The sequence below is a fragment of the Camellia sinensis genome, chromosome 8, assembly GCF_055761805.1.
Source record: "Camellia sinensis isolate YWXY chromosome 8, ASM5576180v1, whole genome shotgun sequence".
Lineage (NCBI taxonomy): Eukaryota > Viridiplantae > Streptophyta > Magnoliopsida > Ericales > Theaceae > Camellia > Camellia sinensis.
In genome coordinates, this window is record NC_138968.1 from 51,215,657 (window position 1) to 51,231,993 (window position 16,337).

The 16,337-nt window shown below is 27.2% G+C and overlaps 1 protein-coding gene across 1 annotated transcript; it reads left to right on the plus strand.

The window, feature by feature from the left end:
• The first annotated feature begins 1,117 nt into the window (after positions 1-1,117).
• On the plus strand, positions 1,118-14,110 carry LOC114322444 (jasmonate-induced oxygenase 2). Its single transcript, XM_028269746.2, has 3 exons — positions 1,118-1,909; positions 4,162-4,492; positions 13,768-14,110. Exons 1-3 carry the CDS (start codon positions 1,422-1,424, stop codon positions 14,071-14,073), a joined length of 1,125 nt encoding a protein of 374 aa, XP_028125547.1. The 5' UTR covers positions 1,118-1,421; the 3' UTR covers positions 14,074-14,110.
• Positions 14,111-16,337: the final 2,227 nt, after the last annotated feature.

The following is a 16,337-nucleotide window of genomic DNA, read 5'->3' on the forward strand; positions in this document are numbered from 1 at the left end:
TCATATTTTATTTTAATATTTTTTAATTTTTCAACATAAAAATGATGTGTTCGACAAATTTAAATAAGAATAATGCTAGAAACCTAAAAATTCTACTAAAATTTTTATCAATTATCTCATATGGGTGTGAGACTCGCATAATGTAAGTCCCTTTATGAATACTGTGTGGATCTCACACCCATATAAAATATTTGATAAATTGTAATAAAATTTTTTAGATCTGTAAGATTTTTGTTTAAATAATAACTATTAGATTGAAGCACCGCTACTGAATTTATTTCTCCGTGTTCCCACTTTATTTCCAACCATATTAAAATGAGTAATATTATATACTTCAAAAATTTTATTAAAAGTTTTATTAAATATATATAGGACTTACACAATGTGTGTCTCATATAAATTTTACACTTATACGAGATATTTGATAAAATTTTTGATAAATTTTTTGAAATCTCTGATATTTTTGCATTAAATTATTACTTTATTATCACACACGTTTCACGTTCTTTTTTCACGTCCCCTTCACTTCCCAATCGTGACCACCCACTCACTCCATCTCCATTCTCTATAATTAATATTATCAATTATCAATCTCTCTCTCTGTGTAGTAATTTTATTTAATTATTATGTTATTTAAATTTAAATTAAAAATATTAAAAAATATGTAATATTTTATTGTCACTTTATTTTATTTTTTTACTTAAATAATTGAATTATTTATTTTACTGAAATATTTTGTTACAATAAAATTATGTATATTTTAATTATAACATTACGCATTATATTTTTATACCGTATTATACTTATCATCGACAATACAATATTAATTTAATAAATCTCACTATGTTTTCAACAAAAGGCTATCATATCATATAAAAAAATAAAATAATAAAAATAAATAATTATTACAATATTACTCATATTTTAACGTCGTTTTGCATATCTTATTCGATTAAAATAATAAAAATAAAAAACAAAAATACCACAAACTTAAAACTTCACGTAAAAAATTATTCAAAAAAGTGAATCAATAGATTACATTCATTTTGATTGTTGCCTATATTTTACTAATTTTAAATGTATACCATACAATAAAAATGTTAGGTATCATGAAAAACCTTTCATGAAAATAATCATGAAAATTTTGTGATTCTTAGATTACACTTAGAATAAAGTAGCATACACTAATCAAGATAATTCAAAGATCATAAATCTTTCATAAACATTTTCATAAAAAAAATTTAACGACCCGTAACTTTTCTTGTATAGATATATATATTTTCAGAGAATTCTTATCCTAACTTCTAAGGCCTCCCCTTAACTACCACTCTTCATCTCTATAAATTCAAATATAAGGACTTGTTTGTTTCATCATACATATACTGGGGTTACATATAGTATCAACCTAGCCAAAGCTAGCCATGGCTAGCCCAAAAGATTGGCCAGAACCAGTAATCCGTGTTCAATCCTTGTCCAACATGGCAGCCATCCCAAACCGCTACATCAAACCGCCACGAGACAGACCGGCGATAAACTCGATCCAAAATGATGTTAACATCCCCTTAATTGACCTACAAGGAGTATTTGGCGATGACAGTGCTCTTACAGCAACCATTCTGAGCCAAGTATCGGAGGCGTGTCTCGACTGGGGATTCTTCCAGGTTGTGAACCATGGTGTGAGCCCTCTTCTGATGGACCATGCTCGGGAGGTTTGGCGGCGGTTCTTCCACCTCCCCATGGAAGAGAAGCAGGTTTACGCCAACTCACCGAAGACCTACGAAGGGTATGGAAGCCGGTTGGGGACACAAGAGGGTGCCATTCTTGACTGGAGTGATTACTATTTCCTTCACTACCTTCCTATGTTGTTGAAGGATCATGAAAAGTGGCCTGCCTTGCCATCTTCTCTTAGGTGATTTGTTCTTTCATCAAATTTTTGTGTCACATAAAATATGACTTGTTCTACTTCTACCCTAAGTAGTTATTATATCATATCTTATGTATCTATATTGTCTGTATTGTTATATATTGGGTGCAGTTTCTTGGTATGAATACCTTTGTCACAATTCTTTTAATTCATAAATTATCCTCCTTTTATAATTATCAAATTTAAACACACTTATGAGTTTATTATTATTATTATTATTATTGATCTCTAACTACATGTCTCAAGCACGCATATTTGAATTGGCTTCCGTGTATAGTTTTCTTTATCAATTTTGGTTGTTTGTACTGTTTTATGATGTCTTTTACGTGTTAAGTTTACTGTGCAACAAACTACATATTTGGACTTTACTGATCTAATACTTTAGACTAATGATCGAATATTAAAAATATTGTGCGTATAACATTTGACGTTTTTTGCCCTCTCTTCTTTCACTTTTTGGTGTTGATCTTTGTATCTCGTTCTGTTGATTTGCATCAATAAAACTTTTGCTTATCAAAAAAAAAAAAACATTCACCTTATTTGTTTCCAGTTTTCAGAAAATTTTATTTTTTATTTTTCGTATTTTAATATTTTGAATGAATTTTTTTAATATTTTAAGCGATTTTTTAAAATTTTTAGACACACCTAACATAAATAAACTTAAAAAGTATAATATTTGTGAAAAAAAAATATTTTAAAAATACACTAAATACCAAAAAATACAAAAAAAAATGAAAATTCAATATATTTTTTGTTTTTTGTGTATTTATTAATTTTTTAAAATATTTTTTCACAAATATTTTACTATTTAGAAACATTTAAGTAAGGTGCATCTAAAAAAGTAAAAAAAATTACTTAAAATTTAAAAAATATTCACTAAAAACAAAAAAATAAGAAAAAAAAAATTCGATTTTTAAAAAACTGAATTCAGAAAACTGAAACTAAGCACACTGATTTTTATTTAGGAACAAAGTTTTAAAAATATTGCTAATAAAAAAATAACACCCAATTAGTACACATTAATGCGTGTTTGGAAGTGGAAAGATTGGGTACACACCTGACCTCTGTCATAGTGCACAAAGTGATTGTCCCGTGACTTGAACTCATAACCTCAAAGTTATTAGGTTAAGGTTTTACTATTGAATAACTTTTTTTCCAATTTTCTTTTTAATCTTTTTTGACAAAATTTAGTCTCAAAAGAATAATAATTCATTATAAAATATCAAATTTTGTCACGTTTTGGAAACAAAAATGTTTGGTCATTAAAAAGTGCTTTTATTCTTAAAAAAATGTTAGGAATCTCAAATGTTTTACCAAATATTCTAACAACTATCTCATATGCGTATGATCCCACGTGGGTGTGCACTCCTAGTGGAAAAAATAAAGATTAGAGAAGTTAAAACAAAACATCCACATAAGCATATAAAAACGATCGATAAATTTTAATGTGATTGTAAAGATTATAATGAATTTTCTCTCATAATATAATTATGTTACAGAAATTCACACATCATTATTAACCTTAGAATCTCAAAAATAAACCAACATACACAAATATTAATATATAATATATCACTATATATATTGGTGTTGGTATGCTTCTCATCTCCACTATTTTTAAATAGATGAACCAGACACCTAAAAAAATATCAAGAAAATCATCTTGAAAATAGAAGATGTGAACTAGGTTTATTCTGTATGACTCATGTGACAATAAATTTTATTTCATACCACATTACTTTATTTTTTTAATATTTTTCAATGGCTTTTTTCGAAATGAGTAGTTTTTTCCATATAAACCCGAAACTGGTAAAAACCTCTTAAAATTCATAATGATGTGTTGATAATGCACTGAGATCTCCATGCCAATTGTAGATGCATGCATATCTACTGTTCTTAATAGTTATGACCATGAGAGTAGTTACGTATCATATTACTGGTTAAGTATTAGAATTTTAAATTTTTTATATCATTATTTATTGATATATTGATCGATACTATCTAATATTCACTGATTTATGATTGTATCGCCAATACTGATACATGTCCCGATATTATTATCTAAAACCATAGATGGGTGTTTTTTAAATTTTTTATATCATTATTTATTGATATATTGATCGATACTATCTAATATTCACTGATTTATGATTGTATCGCCAATACTGATACATGTCCCGATATTATTATCTAAAACCATAGATGGTATTGAACACGGGTGGAATGTTTGGATGCAGGGAAGTGATAGAAGAGTATGGAGCAGAGGTGGTGAAGCTGTGCGGGGTATTAATGAAGGTTTTATCGATGAACCTTGGATTGGGAGAGGAATATCTACAGAAAGCGTTTGGTGGGGAAGATATTGGAGCATGCCTGAGAGTAAATTTTTACCCAAAGTGTCCACAACCAGACCTCACTCTGGGGCTGTCTTCTCACTCAGACCCAGGTGGCATGACACTTCTCCTCCCGGATGACCAGGTCCCTGGCCTTCAAGTCCGTAAAAGCACCACCTGGGTCACTGTGAAACCAGTTCCCCATGCCTTCATTGTCAACATTGGTGACCAAATTCAGGTCCTCTCTCCTCTAATTTTTTGTTGTCTAGTAACTTGTCTAAGATTTTTTGAGGCCACATGTTAACTATCTAAATGAGATATTATCTTACTGCACATCCAAAAAAATTATACCTTAAGTAATAAGAATTATTTTACATTTTTCTAGATGAGTCTTAGGTGATAGGCTAAGTGGCTTAATGGTTGAGTCATCTGGATTCTCTATTGATAAAAAATGTTACCAGGTCGATTTAAATTTAGGACAAAAACCATTTACTTGTGTGGTATGGTTGGATAATACTTCGCCTCCTTATCTTTTAAAAATAGCCACATACCCCCATGTGATTTTAGACTAAAATGTAGTTATTAATACCGTTAATTATAGATGTGAAATGACTATAATACTCTCAAATTCCATATTTTTTGTTATTTTCTTTCTCTCATTCTCATACATATAATTTATAATGACTAGTTATAATTAATTTTGATCTAAAATATAATTAATTGTGATCTAAGATATAATTAAATCAAAATTAATTATAAATTCTAATTATTTATTGTAATTCTTATGTTTTTATTCTAATTTTAATTTAATTATGTTTTAGATTACAATTAATCCTAAATATTTAACTATTTGATGTAATTACTAATTTTTTAATCTAGTTTTAATTTAATTATATTTTAGATCACAATTAATTATAAATTCTTAATTATTTATTATAATTTCTTACATGTTAATTTAATTTCAATTTAAATACATTTTAGATCAATTCTTAATTATTGTTTATTTTATATTTTATTTAATTATATTTTAAATCAATTCTTAATTATATTTTATATTTTAGGTCAATTCTTAATTATATTTTATTTTATTTTATTTTAATTAACATATTAATCTAATTTTAGGTTTGGAGAAAATGGGAATAAAATTGTTCTTTTGTTGTATTAATTTCATTCTAATTTTTCAGAAAACAAAACTCACTCTAAAAAATGGTGTGTAATACACCTTTTATTAGTTTGAATAAAAATACTAATGATACTATTTTAGTTCAAAATTACATAAGAACCTTCTAACTATATTTGAACAAGAGGAGGTAAGGGTCTCCGGGGGCTGAGTTATGGAATGGTCTGGGGTGGTGGTGTTCAATTAAGACAGTTTCTGGGGCTAAGACAGAGGTGAAACTGGGGAATAGGTGAGGCTGCAGCATGAAGTTTTTGTTGCTAACTTTTCTCTTATCTGTTGGAGAGTTACTTTGACTGTTTTGGTTAGTCTTTCACCAACGCCTTGGCTTATGTTAGTACATGATTGAGTATCTTACTTAGTATCAACCTAGTTCAAATTAGGTAGGTATGCAATTATATTTTTTGCTCTCACCTTTTCCTTTATTGATGTATAATCATATATAATTATTTTGTATTATTAACAATAAAGTTCTTTTTTGTTAATCAAAAAAATGGAGGTAAAATGCTCTAACCCCAAGTTACAATAGGGTAAAATAAATTTAACCCTTAAATTTAATACAGTGAGTCACATCTAAAATAAACAGTAATGATTTAGAGCTCTAAATATTGAGCTCTAAATCCAACGCTAGTGCGGCACACTGTTGCAGTGGGTGGGATCCACTGCCACATCGCTAGTAACACCTCTAATTAGAGGTCTCAAGCTTTATTCTAAAATAAATCAAATATACACATTTAAGTTTTAAACATTTTTGAAAATATTTTTCTCCATACGTAGTATTGTTAGGCAACTATAAATAGAGATTTAGCCTAACTATAGTACTTCTTCATAGTATGCAAGTCATGGAAACCATTTCTCAAAAAAAAAAAAGATAAGGTTGTCAGTCACCTCTAAAATTTTAAGAGTACTTTCGAGATAAATTTTTATGGTGCATTACGTTTTTTCAACAATAATGGTGATAATATTACTTATATCTTGCTTTTTGATATTTTTAAGAGAAATGTTATTTTATTTTCATTCAATTTTTTTTTTTTTTTTTTTTTTTTGATTCAATAAGAGAAATGTTATGGATCATTCCCAAATAAAGGGTATGGCTTTTGTCCAGTCCGATCGGACCAGACCGTGCTGTTAGGCCCGTGGAGGCCCACCACGGGTCCCGTTTTGATAATCTGAACCGTTAAATGTATAAACCTCGTCAAGTACTATATGCCTGTAAAAAATCACGTTGATCGGATATCGATAGCTATATGATCAAATCAGTTTCGTATTAAAAAAATTGGACGGTGAACAAATTAACGGTTGACAAAAAACTGTTTTAATCACATAGCTATCGATATCCGATCAACGTGATTTTTTACAGACATATAGTACTCGACGAGGTCTACACATAGAACGGTTCGGATTATCAAAACGGGACCCATGGTGAGCTCCCAAGGGCCCAACAGTACAGTGCAATCCGATCCCGGACTGGACAGAAGCCATATTCCAAATAAATTATATGATGTAAATTTAAAATAAATATGATATGGACCCTTTAAAATGATTGTGATATAGAGATGTGTTTTTCTAAATATTTATCTGTAAACTCATACACTAGAATAACCCATTATTTTAATAGTATTTTATGATATTTTTGTTAGGTGTTTGGATTATCCATAGAATGAGAAATGTTTGGCCAGGATTCATGAACCATAGGCACATGGAGGGGTCATCATGTCTTTTGATAGATTTGTAACCACTCAACTTTTGGTCAAAAGCATTTTTGTTTTAGACACGTGCGTTAAGAGCTAGGTTTTTTTTTTTTTTTTTTTACTTTTTTCTATTTTTGTCTAACTCTCAGTTGATGTCATGAACCAAGCATGGCACACCTTGTTCACAAAAGTCCATATCTTCATCCCAATCTAATTAAAAATAGATAAGTACTTAAATGCCTTTAAAATATTATTATTATATTTATTCATAATCATATAAATTATTACATGTGAATTGGTTATTTTTAAAAAACATCAATCCATTAAGGCCCAATCTCCCACCACGTTAATATAAGTAATTTTAATAATCTTTAGCATTCAAAAAATAAATAAATAAATAAATATGCAATAATTAAATCGGAAGACACGGAGTCTTTATAACTCATTGATCAAATGTTGGTTATTCATTACTTCATATCTATTCCATACATTTAATTTGGCCCCTTCCTGCGAGCAACTTTTATTACTTTTTATTTTTATTTTTATTTTTATTTTTTGTAAGATTATTAATAAAATAATAATACATTAACAAGATTTTAAAAGACCATTCCAACCAAACAACAAAACAAAAAATAAACAACAAATAAATAAATCCGTCAAAAAATGACTACTATTCATGAAAAATCACCAATCTGCTCGAAGATCATGTCTGAAAAGCAAGATCTGTTTCGTCGACATCGTTCCCATCACTACTGTCCAACTCCACCGCCAAAGTACACCTACAATGGTCTAGGAGAAGGCATGAGACCGCCAAAGTACACCTACAATGGTCTAGGAGAAGGCATGAGACAGGAGGAAACCATTGTGGGTGTTGAAAATCAAAAAATTACCAAAATTAGAGGAGAAAACTCTCAAAACTCTTATTTCAGATATAAAAAGTCTAGATCTACACTCTAAAACTGTAGATCTATACTCTAAAAATGTAAATTTACACTTTAAAAATGTAAAATGAGTCACCAAAATATTACCAGAACTCTAAAAATGTAAATTTACACTTTAAAAATGTAAAATAAGTCACCAAAATATTACCAGAACACCGCCAAAACACTACCAAAAATCACCAAAGGAGGGCCTCTCTCCGTCAACCTTTTTTACCAGCAACTTGTTAAAAGAAGGCGGCTATAAATCACTAAAGGATTTTATTAATTTTTATATTTCTTATAAGTATTCACACAATAGATAGTGATCTTTACTGTATGAATCTAAAAAAAATTAATGAAATTCATCTACTGTCATATGTAATTTTTCTTTAAAAAAATATTACACAAAAGAATTTTATACAAAAATCTCATTTAGATTGATGTGATTGTGACATAAAAGGGGAAATTACACCAAGTGTATTTTCAAAAAAATATTTATAAAATTATTAAAAATTCTATAATTTTAATTATTAATATTTATAAAAATTTTATTAATTTGTAATTATTTTTAGAGAGATACTGATACGTAATTTTTTCAAATTAAAAGTATAGTGATGTGTCTATTTTGAGAAGTAGATTAAAAGCTAACTTTTTATTATTTTTATTTTTTTTGACTTTTTTTGAAAAATGTTCAAAAAAAAATGCAGAGATGATATGATTCAAAAAAGGCAAAAAACTAATTTTTAACCGTATAAGATTTTCTTTTCTATAACATTATTATTTTTTGGAAAGTTGGAATGAGTACTTTAACTAATGTAGATGGAGTTTAATTTAGATCTACTTCCTCTTTAATGGAAGTGCAATATTACACATTTAAAACATAAAAATACCCATTATTATAATTTATAATTACAAAAATACTACTATTACATCATTTTGAATGATTTTGTACATAATAATTATTATTATTAATTATTTTTTGTATATCATTTTACTATTGAACTACAACCATTATTTCCTTGATCCAAAAAAATATGTAATTTCTTTTATTTTTGTGTTGTTTATATGGTGAAAATGAAATGCAAACGGGTAAACATGATATGAACAAAAGAACAAAAATAGGGACTAAGATGTTACGAAGATTTGTCTAATTGTTTTCGGGGGGACTTCTAGACCCGACTGTCCTTCTAGAGTTTCAAAAACCTTCCATATTGTGAAAAGTTTGCTTGCTTAGAGTTTTTCAAGAATACTTTTTAGAAAATTCTACTTTCTCGTTTTTCATATTTTTTTTGTTTTTACTGATTTTTTCAGTATTTTAAGTAATTTTTTTTCAATTTTTAGACATACCTAACATAAATATACCTAAAAAGTAAAAAATTTGTGAAAAAAAACCTTTTAAAAATTCACTAAATATCAAAAATACAAAAAAAAAAATGAGAATTCAGTACTTTTTTATATTTTTATGTATTTATTAATTTTTAAAAATATTTTTTTACAAATTTTTTACTTTTTAAAAAGTAAAAAAAAAATTTAAAATTTTAAAAATATTTACTAAAAAAAATAGGAAAATCAAAAAACTCAATTTTCAAAAAAATCAATCTAAAAAACTCAAACCGAACAAACTTTTTCCCAATGTTTTTAAATTATATAGTTTTACTTCCTAAGAAAAAAAATTCAAAATTTAGTAATAGCTCTTTAATTTTATTTTTTTTTGAAAAATATTAATAATATTTTAATTCTTATAATATAATTTAGGGGAATTTATTAGGAAATTTTTTTTAAGTATTTGTATTATAATTAATCCATAATATAATATTGTATTTCGATAATCTTATTATTTGAATATTTGATCTATAAAATCTTAATTTTCATATTTAAGATATTTTATGGATAATTTTATCCTTATAAATATTTTTTGAACGGTTAGCAATTTGGTGATGTAAACATTTATATTTTATAATGTAAATGTCCACATTGATAGTGTAAATATTCATATTAATAATATAAATATTCACATCACGGAACATTCACATAGTCAATATAAATATCATAATTATGAATATTTTAGTAACTATGTTACCTATATAAATTATTGAAGCATAAAAAAATAATTTAAATTAATGATTGTTTTAGGAAGATAGTTAAAAGTTGACTTTTTTTAAAAAAAATTATAAAAAATGTGTAAAACATATGAGCAATGATATAACTTTAAATAGGTTAAAATGCGAGAAGAAGTGGCTTTAAGCCATTTTCCCAAAAAAACAAGCCTAAGTGAAACATAAGTGACTGAATAAAATTAATGAATTAGGGAATGGCTTCCCTCCCATCCGTGATTACTGTTGGGCTCGTGGAAACTCACCCAGGATTTTATTTTGATAATCTGAACCGTTTAATGTAAAAAATTTGTCAAGTACTCTATGCCTATAAAAAATTATATTGATCGGATATCGATAGTTATGTGGTTAAATCAAATTTTTTTATGCAGTTTATTTTTCACCATCTATTTTTTTCATACAAAACTGATAAATAAATGGCTTACAAAAATCTAATTTGATCATATAATTATCGATATTCGATTAAAGTGATTTTTTACAAGTATATAATATTCAACAAATTTTATATATTAAACAATTTAAATTATCAAAACAAAACTCATGATAAATCTCACGAATTTAATAATACCTTCTGACCTGATCACAAACTGAAAAGAAGCCATCCCCATGAATTACCCTTACAATTTATTTAATTATATATGTTATTAGGATTACAACTGTGCATCCGTGCCTAAGTGCTGTCCACATGTCACCGTTTTCCCACCATGTCAACAAGTTGTCATTTGCCTTTCGGACAATGCACTTCACATGGGTTCGGTTGGGCTTGGTTTGGCTTTCTTGTTTTTGATCAGCGGTTTGGCTTTCTAATTTTTTAATTATTTTTAAAACAAAATTATTTAGAATAGATTTTTTGAATTTTTTAAATTTTGTGACAAAAAAAATAAAATAATTAGAATTTGAATGTAATATTTTATTTTATTAGATTAAAAATTTTATTTTATTTTTTATAATTATTTTAATCAAAAAGTTTCATCTTAGCTTATGTTAAACGAAGGCATTGTCTGCATAATTTTCCATTTCTTTTTTGCGTGCTCTTTTTAACACCAATAATGTTAGGTATAATGTAAGTTTTTTATTATTATTATTCCTTTTATTCTCTATATAATATTATAGAGATCCATTTTAAATGTAGGTCTTATTATATAAAAATCGAACCTCCACTGCACAAAATTTTTCGGAATAAATTTCTAAACCATTTTTTTAGATTGTTCATTTTAAATATAGACTAATTTACTCAAAAACTCAAAAAATTATACAAAAAAAATAAAAATTTCTTCTCATTCTCTCTGTTTGTGTAATTTTTTTCATAAAAACTTGAAAAGTAGTCATTCCTATATATATAAATTTTTCCACTTCATATTTTAATTAAAAAATTATTAAACAAAATTGAAAAACTCAACTCACACTTCTTCTTAAAACCCAAGTTTTAAGGAGAGAAAAACTGAAACCTAATAACTAATACAGATACGGCAACTCCAGACGATATAAGGCATAAAAAAATAAATAAATAAAAAATAACCTATTTTCCCAAACGATCCTAAGTTACCTGTCAACACGCAACGCACACGTAAAATACTCATCACAGCTTGTAGACCTCACAACTTACTATTCCATAAGTCATTTTCATCAACAATGGATTATATGCATGAGGAAATGATAATCCAAACTCAATAAATTATTTAAGTTTTAACCAATTGGCAGTTGAGGTTCAATTTTTTTAAATCTTAATTTGAGAAGCTTGTGAGTTCTCTAAAGTCCTGTTTTGAAAATTTGAATTATTTATTTTTAAAACTCTCAGCATATATTTTCTATAAAAAAAAAAAAAATTAGATCTATTCAATAGAGGTATTTTTTTAATTTTATTATATTTGTTTCTAAAAAAATGAATGATTTATTTTCAAAAACATATTTGTAGTCCATTTCTTCAAAGACAAATACGATAAAATAAAAATGTTATGGTTATCCAATCAATCTAATTTTTTTTATAAATGATATCTATTAAGACTGTATAAAATGAACTATTCAGATTATCAAAATAGAAACTATGATATATCTCATGGGCCCCACAAATTCTCTGAACTTGAGAGAACTCCAACTCAATTGGAAATACTCCAAGCCTGTTATGCAAGAATGTAGTTTAAATCACATAATAAATAATAACAAAAGAACAAATACACATACAAACACAAGATATACGTGGTTTAGCAAGACCGGCTTATCAGCCTAGACCCTCCACTTTCGTAAAAGGCTCCTTACAATACTTTGAATATACAATAAATACAAGACACCTCACAACAGTATCAACTAAGGGATTTTGAGGACCTTTTCATAAAATGTTGTTGTGGTGTAGATAGACTTTGTTTTTTTTTTTTTATAAGTGAAAATCAATTATTAAATTAGTACTTATGGGAGTCAGTCACTCCACTTTTGCAAAACACTAAATACTTACCTACTAATTCAACTCTCTCTTAGAGAGAGTTGAACCATGACTTCCCCTTTAGACTAACCCTTAGAGAGTCATGGTTGTGAGTGTAGATAGACATGTTGGTATGGACCAAGGGGATTGGTTTGTTGCTGAGCAATTGCTGCCACTTCATTTGCTGAGAGGCCATGTATGCAACTTCATAGTACACGAGTGATGAGGGTGATTGGGGAGGGTAGGGGAGGGCAAAGCCATGACAATATAAGTGTTGTTCTAAGTTGATTTTTATTGGTTAAAATAGTATAATTTATGACATTTATCTCTTTTCTTCTAAAGTGAATAGACCATCAAATAACTTCTCATCTCAGGTGGCTTCAGATAGTAGAGGACGTTGTTGGTAGCTAGGGTTAGGATTTTTGATGAAGAAATGATACTTTTGTCTTTTTATTTTTTGAATTTTACTTTTGACTTTTGATTTAGTTTTATTATGGGGGTGTTTGGGAGAAAGATTAAGTTAAAATAGTTCACTAAAAAATAAAATAAGTTAAATAATTAATAAAATAAAATAAAATAGCACATCCAATCATTTTATTTTTCTTTCACAATCATCAAATCAATTACAAAAAGAAAAAAAAAATCAATTAACTTCTCAAACACAATTATTTTAGTTAGGTTAAAATAGTTAAAAAGTCAAATAATTAATTAAAATAACCAACTTTCCAAACAAGGCCAATGTTGCAAAGCAACTTTGTGTTAATTTTGGTGGTTTTTTAACAAAACAAAAGAAAGTACTAAATAATCGAAATCACAAGGAGTTTTTTTTTATTATTATTTTTATTACTCAAGTAGAAGAAGGGTGTGAAATGCATGTCGTCAAGAGGATAAAGTGAAATTTATTCAAAACAAAATATGTGAATAAGGAGTAATTATCATATGTTCCGGGAATTTGATATTAGCTATGTTCCCAATTAATGGTAAGGAATTAAACGAATATATAGTCTGAATAATAAGGAGATTGTAGACAAAGAATAACATTTCATTAATTAGACACATGAACACGTAGTACTCCTAACCTATTGGATAATTTATCTTGAATCATACTCGTTCATGAGGTAATTCACATCACATTAATTTTTTAATACTGATAAATAATTGGGCATTAATTTCTTTGTTTGGATAATGAATATAGGTATTAAGCAATGCAATTTACAAGAGTGTGGAGCACAGAGTGATAGTGAACTCAGCAGAAGAGAGAGTATCGCTGGCGTTCTTCTACAATCCAAAGAGCGATTTACAGATAGAACCAGCGAAGGAGCTGGTGAAACCAGACAAACCTGCACTGTACAAGGCCATGACTTTCGACGAGTACAGGCTTTTCATTAGGACCAGAGGTCCCCGAGGCAAGTCACAAGTTGAGTCTTCTCTTATAAAATCCCCCAAGAGCAAGCTTATCACTGCTGCTCCTCCTGCTACTGCTAAGTGTTGTACTGTCTGACCTTTTTTAATAATAATAAAAAAAAAAATTGTACAAATTCACATGTGAAGAAAATGAACAGACCCTTTAGTGGTGAACGAATTAATTCTATTAAAAAAAAATTCTTGTAATTATATATATATACTCATTGGTATATCAATTAATACGTATAGTTTTATTTAATTATATAGGTTTTTATTTTAGAAAAAATTAAAAATTAGTAGATTTTTTAAGTATAATTACATATTCATAAAAAAAAATTATGATTTTAATTAGTATTAATATTTATAAAATTTATCATTGATTTGTAATTATTTTTTTCAAAACACTACTAATTTGATATTTTTCCAACTCCTTTCAAAACTTCAGGCTCTATTTGTTTGAGCTTTGGAACTTTAGTTTCAGTTATCGGTTCTCACGTGGTGTTTGTTTACAACTTTCAAAAATTAATTCCACACTCATTTTTGAAAACTCGATCGAATGCGAGAAAATTTGGACTAACCGGTCATCCCACCAGACGTTCGGGCCTGTTGACCGGAACAATACAAATTTTTTTTTTTGACACGTTAATTTTTACATATTCAACAAAAAATATTTTCTAAATTTTTTAAAAAAATTTATGAGCTTTAATATAAATTTGAGTTGTGTATTTGGTCATGAGTTGTAAGTTTTTGTATCAAATATCATATGTCATATCAAAAATTCCTTACTAAATTCAAAACTCTTTTCAAAACTCATTCACCAAATAAATTTTCTACACTCAAATCATAATTTCAAAACTCACAAACTCAAAATATAATTCCTATTCTCAAATCATATTTAGAAAACTCGACCAAACGCTACCTCAATATCTCAATACCTCTCAAGAATTCACTTTGTAGGCTCCATGTAACCACGAAAGCGTTCTTAACTGTTTATCTTATAAGTTCGTAAAGAACATATATGTAAAAAATTAATTTAATTAGATATCGATAGACATATTAATTCACTATAGTACATAAGAGTTTTAGAAATTAAATTTTTTAGTCTCTAAAAGTGAAAATTTTGTTGCAAATGACATTTAGGGACCAATTTCTAGCGTCGTGAGAATAGTCGCTAAAAGGTCATCCCAATAAATCAAAAACAAAGCTTTTAGCGACAAAATTTTGAAAATGATACAAATAAATAGACTTTTAGGAACAAAATAATTTGGTCTCAAAATGATTTATTTTTTTACACAAAAAGTTTGGTCCCAAAATGAAAATAATTCATCATTAACGTCCAATTTTCATTGCTAAAAATATAATAACAACACTTTTCGTAACAAAAATATTTAGTTCCTAAAAAATAATTTTATCCCTAAATTTTGTTATCTAAAACTTCAATTTTTTGTAGTGATTATCTTGTTTTATTTTATAAAATGGATGATTTTAATTTAAAATTCTATTTACCATCCATTTCATAAAATAAAATAGGATTAGTTAGTGTATCTATTGATATTTGATTAAATTTTATATATATATATTCAAGGCCTATGAACAATTTCAATTAAGGATAAATTATCAAGAGATCTTACTTGTAAGACTTATTAATCATTAAATCTTATTGATAAATTTATTAAATAATCTCTGTTATTTTTATAAATAAATAAATTTAATTAATAAGACTAACATGAGTCGCGTAGAACCTACAAAACAAAACCTTGAAAGGTATGAGGAAGATAATCTTGAGGGCAACTACCCTTCATGATTTTGTCATATGGTGGTCTGTGAAGATTCTGATCATGATGCATTATTGTCATACTTTGCACCGATAATTAAGGCATGGTTAAAAATATATATCTACTTTTTTAAAAAATTGTAGTATTCAATTAGGTCAACAAGCACATGACAAACGCCCTTGACCATATTAAAAACTAGGAAACCCTAGTGCAGCTTCTTAGGCTATTAAAAATTCACGTAATTTTATCATAAATTTTTATAATATGAATTACAAAATTTTAAATATTTTGTTATGTTAATTTGTATCAATGTTACATATTTAGTGATTGATATTACAAAATTTTATAATAAAATTATGTCAATTTATGATAGGATGCATATGGTATGTACCCCTAAGACAGTGCACACCATAGACTTGCTGTAAAACCTATTGATACTTTTAAAATTTGTTTAAAATATGAATTATTTTTCATAATTTGAAATTTTTTAAATATTTCGTTGTCCAAATTTTTTAATAAAAAAAATTACTAAAAAAATAAAATTTCTAACTGCTCTTTTACACAATAATAAAATTACTTGAATTAT

Bases quoted from the DNA above. Each gene is read 5' to 3' on its own strand.
- LOC114322444 (XM_028269746.2), top strand. From the start codon at position 1,422: ATGGCTAGCCCAAAAGATTGGCCAGAACCAGTAATCCGTGTTCAATCC. The intron at 1,910-4,161 runs GTGATTTGTTCT...GTTTGGATGCAG, and splicing joins GCCTTGCCATCTTCTCTTAG to GGAAGTGATAGAAGAGTATG. The intron at 4,493-13,767 runs GTCCTCTCTCCT...TAATGAATATAG, and splicing joins ACATTGGTGACCAAATTCAG to GTATTAAGCAATGCAATTTA.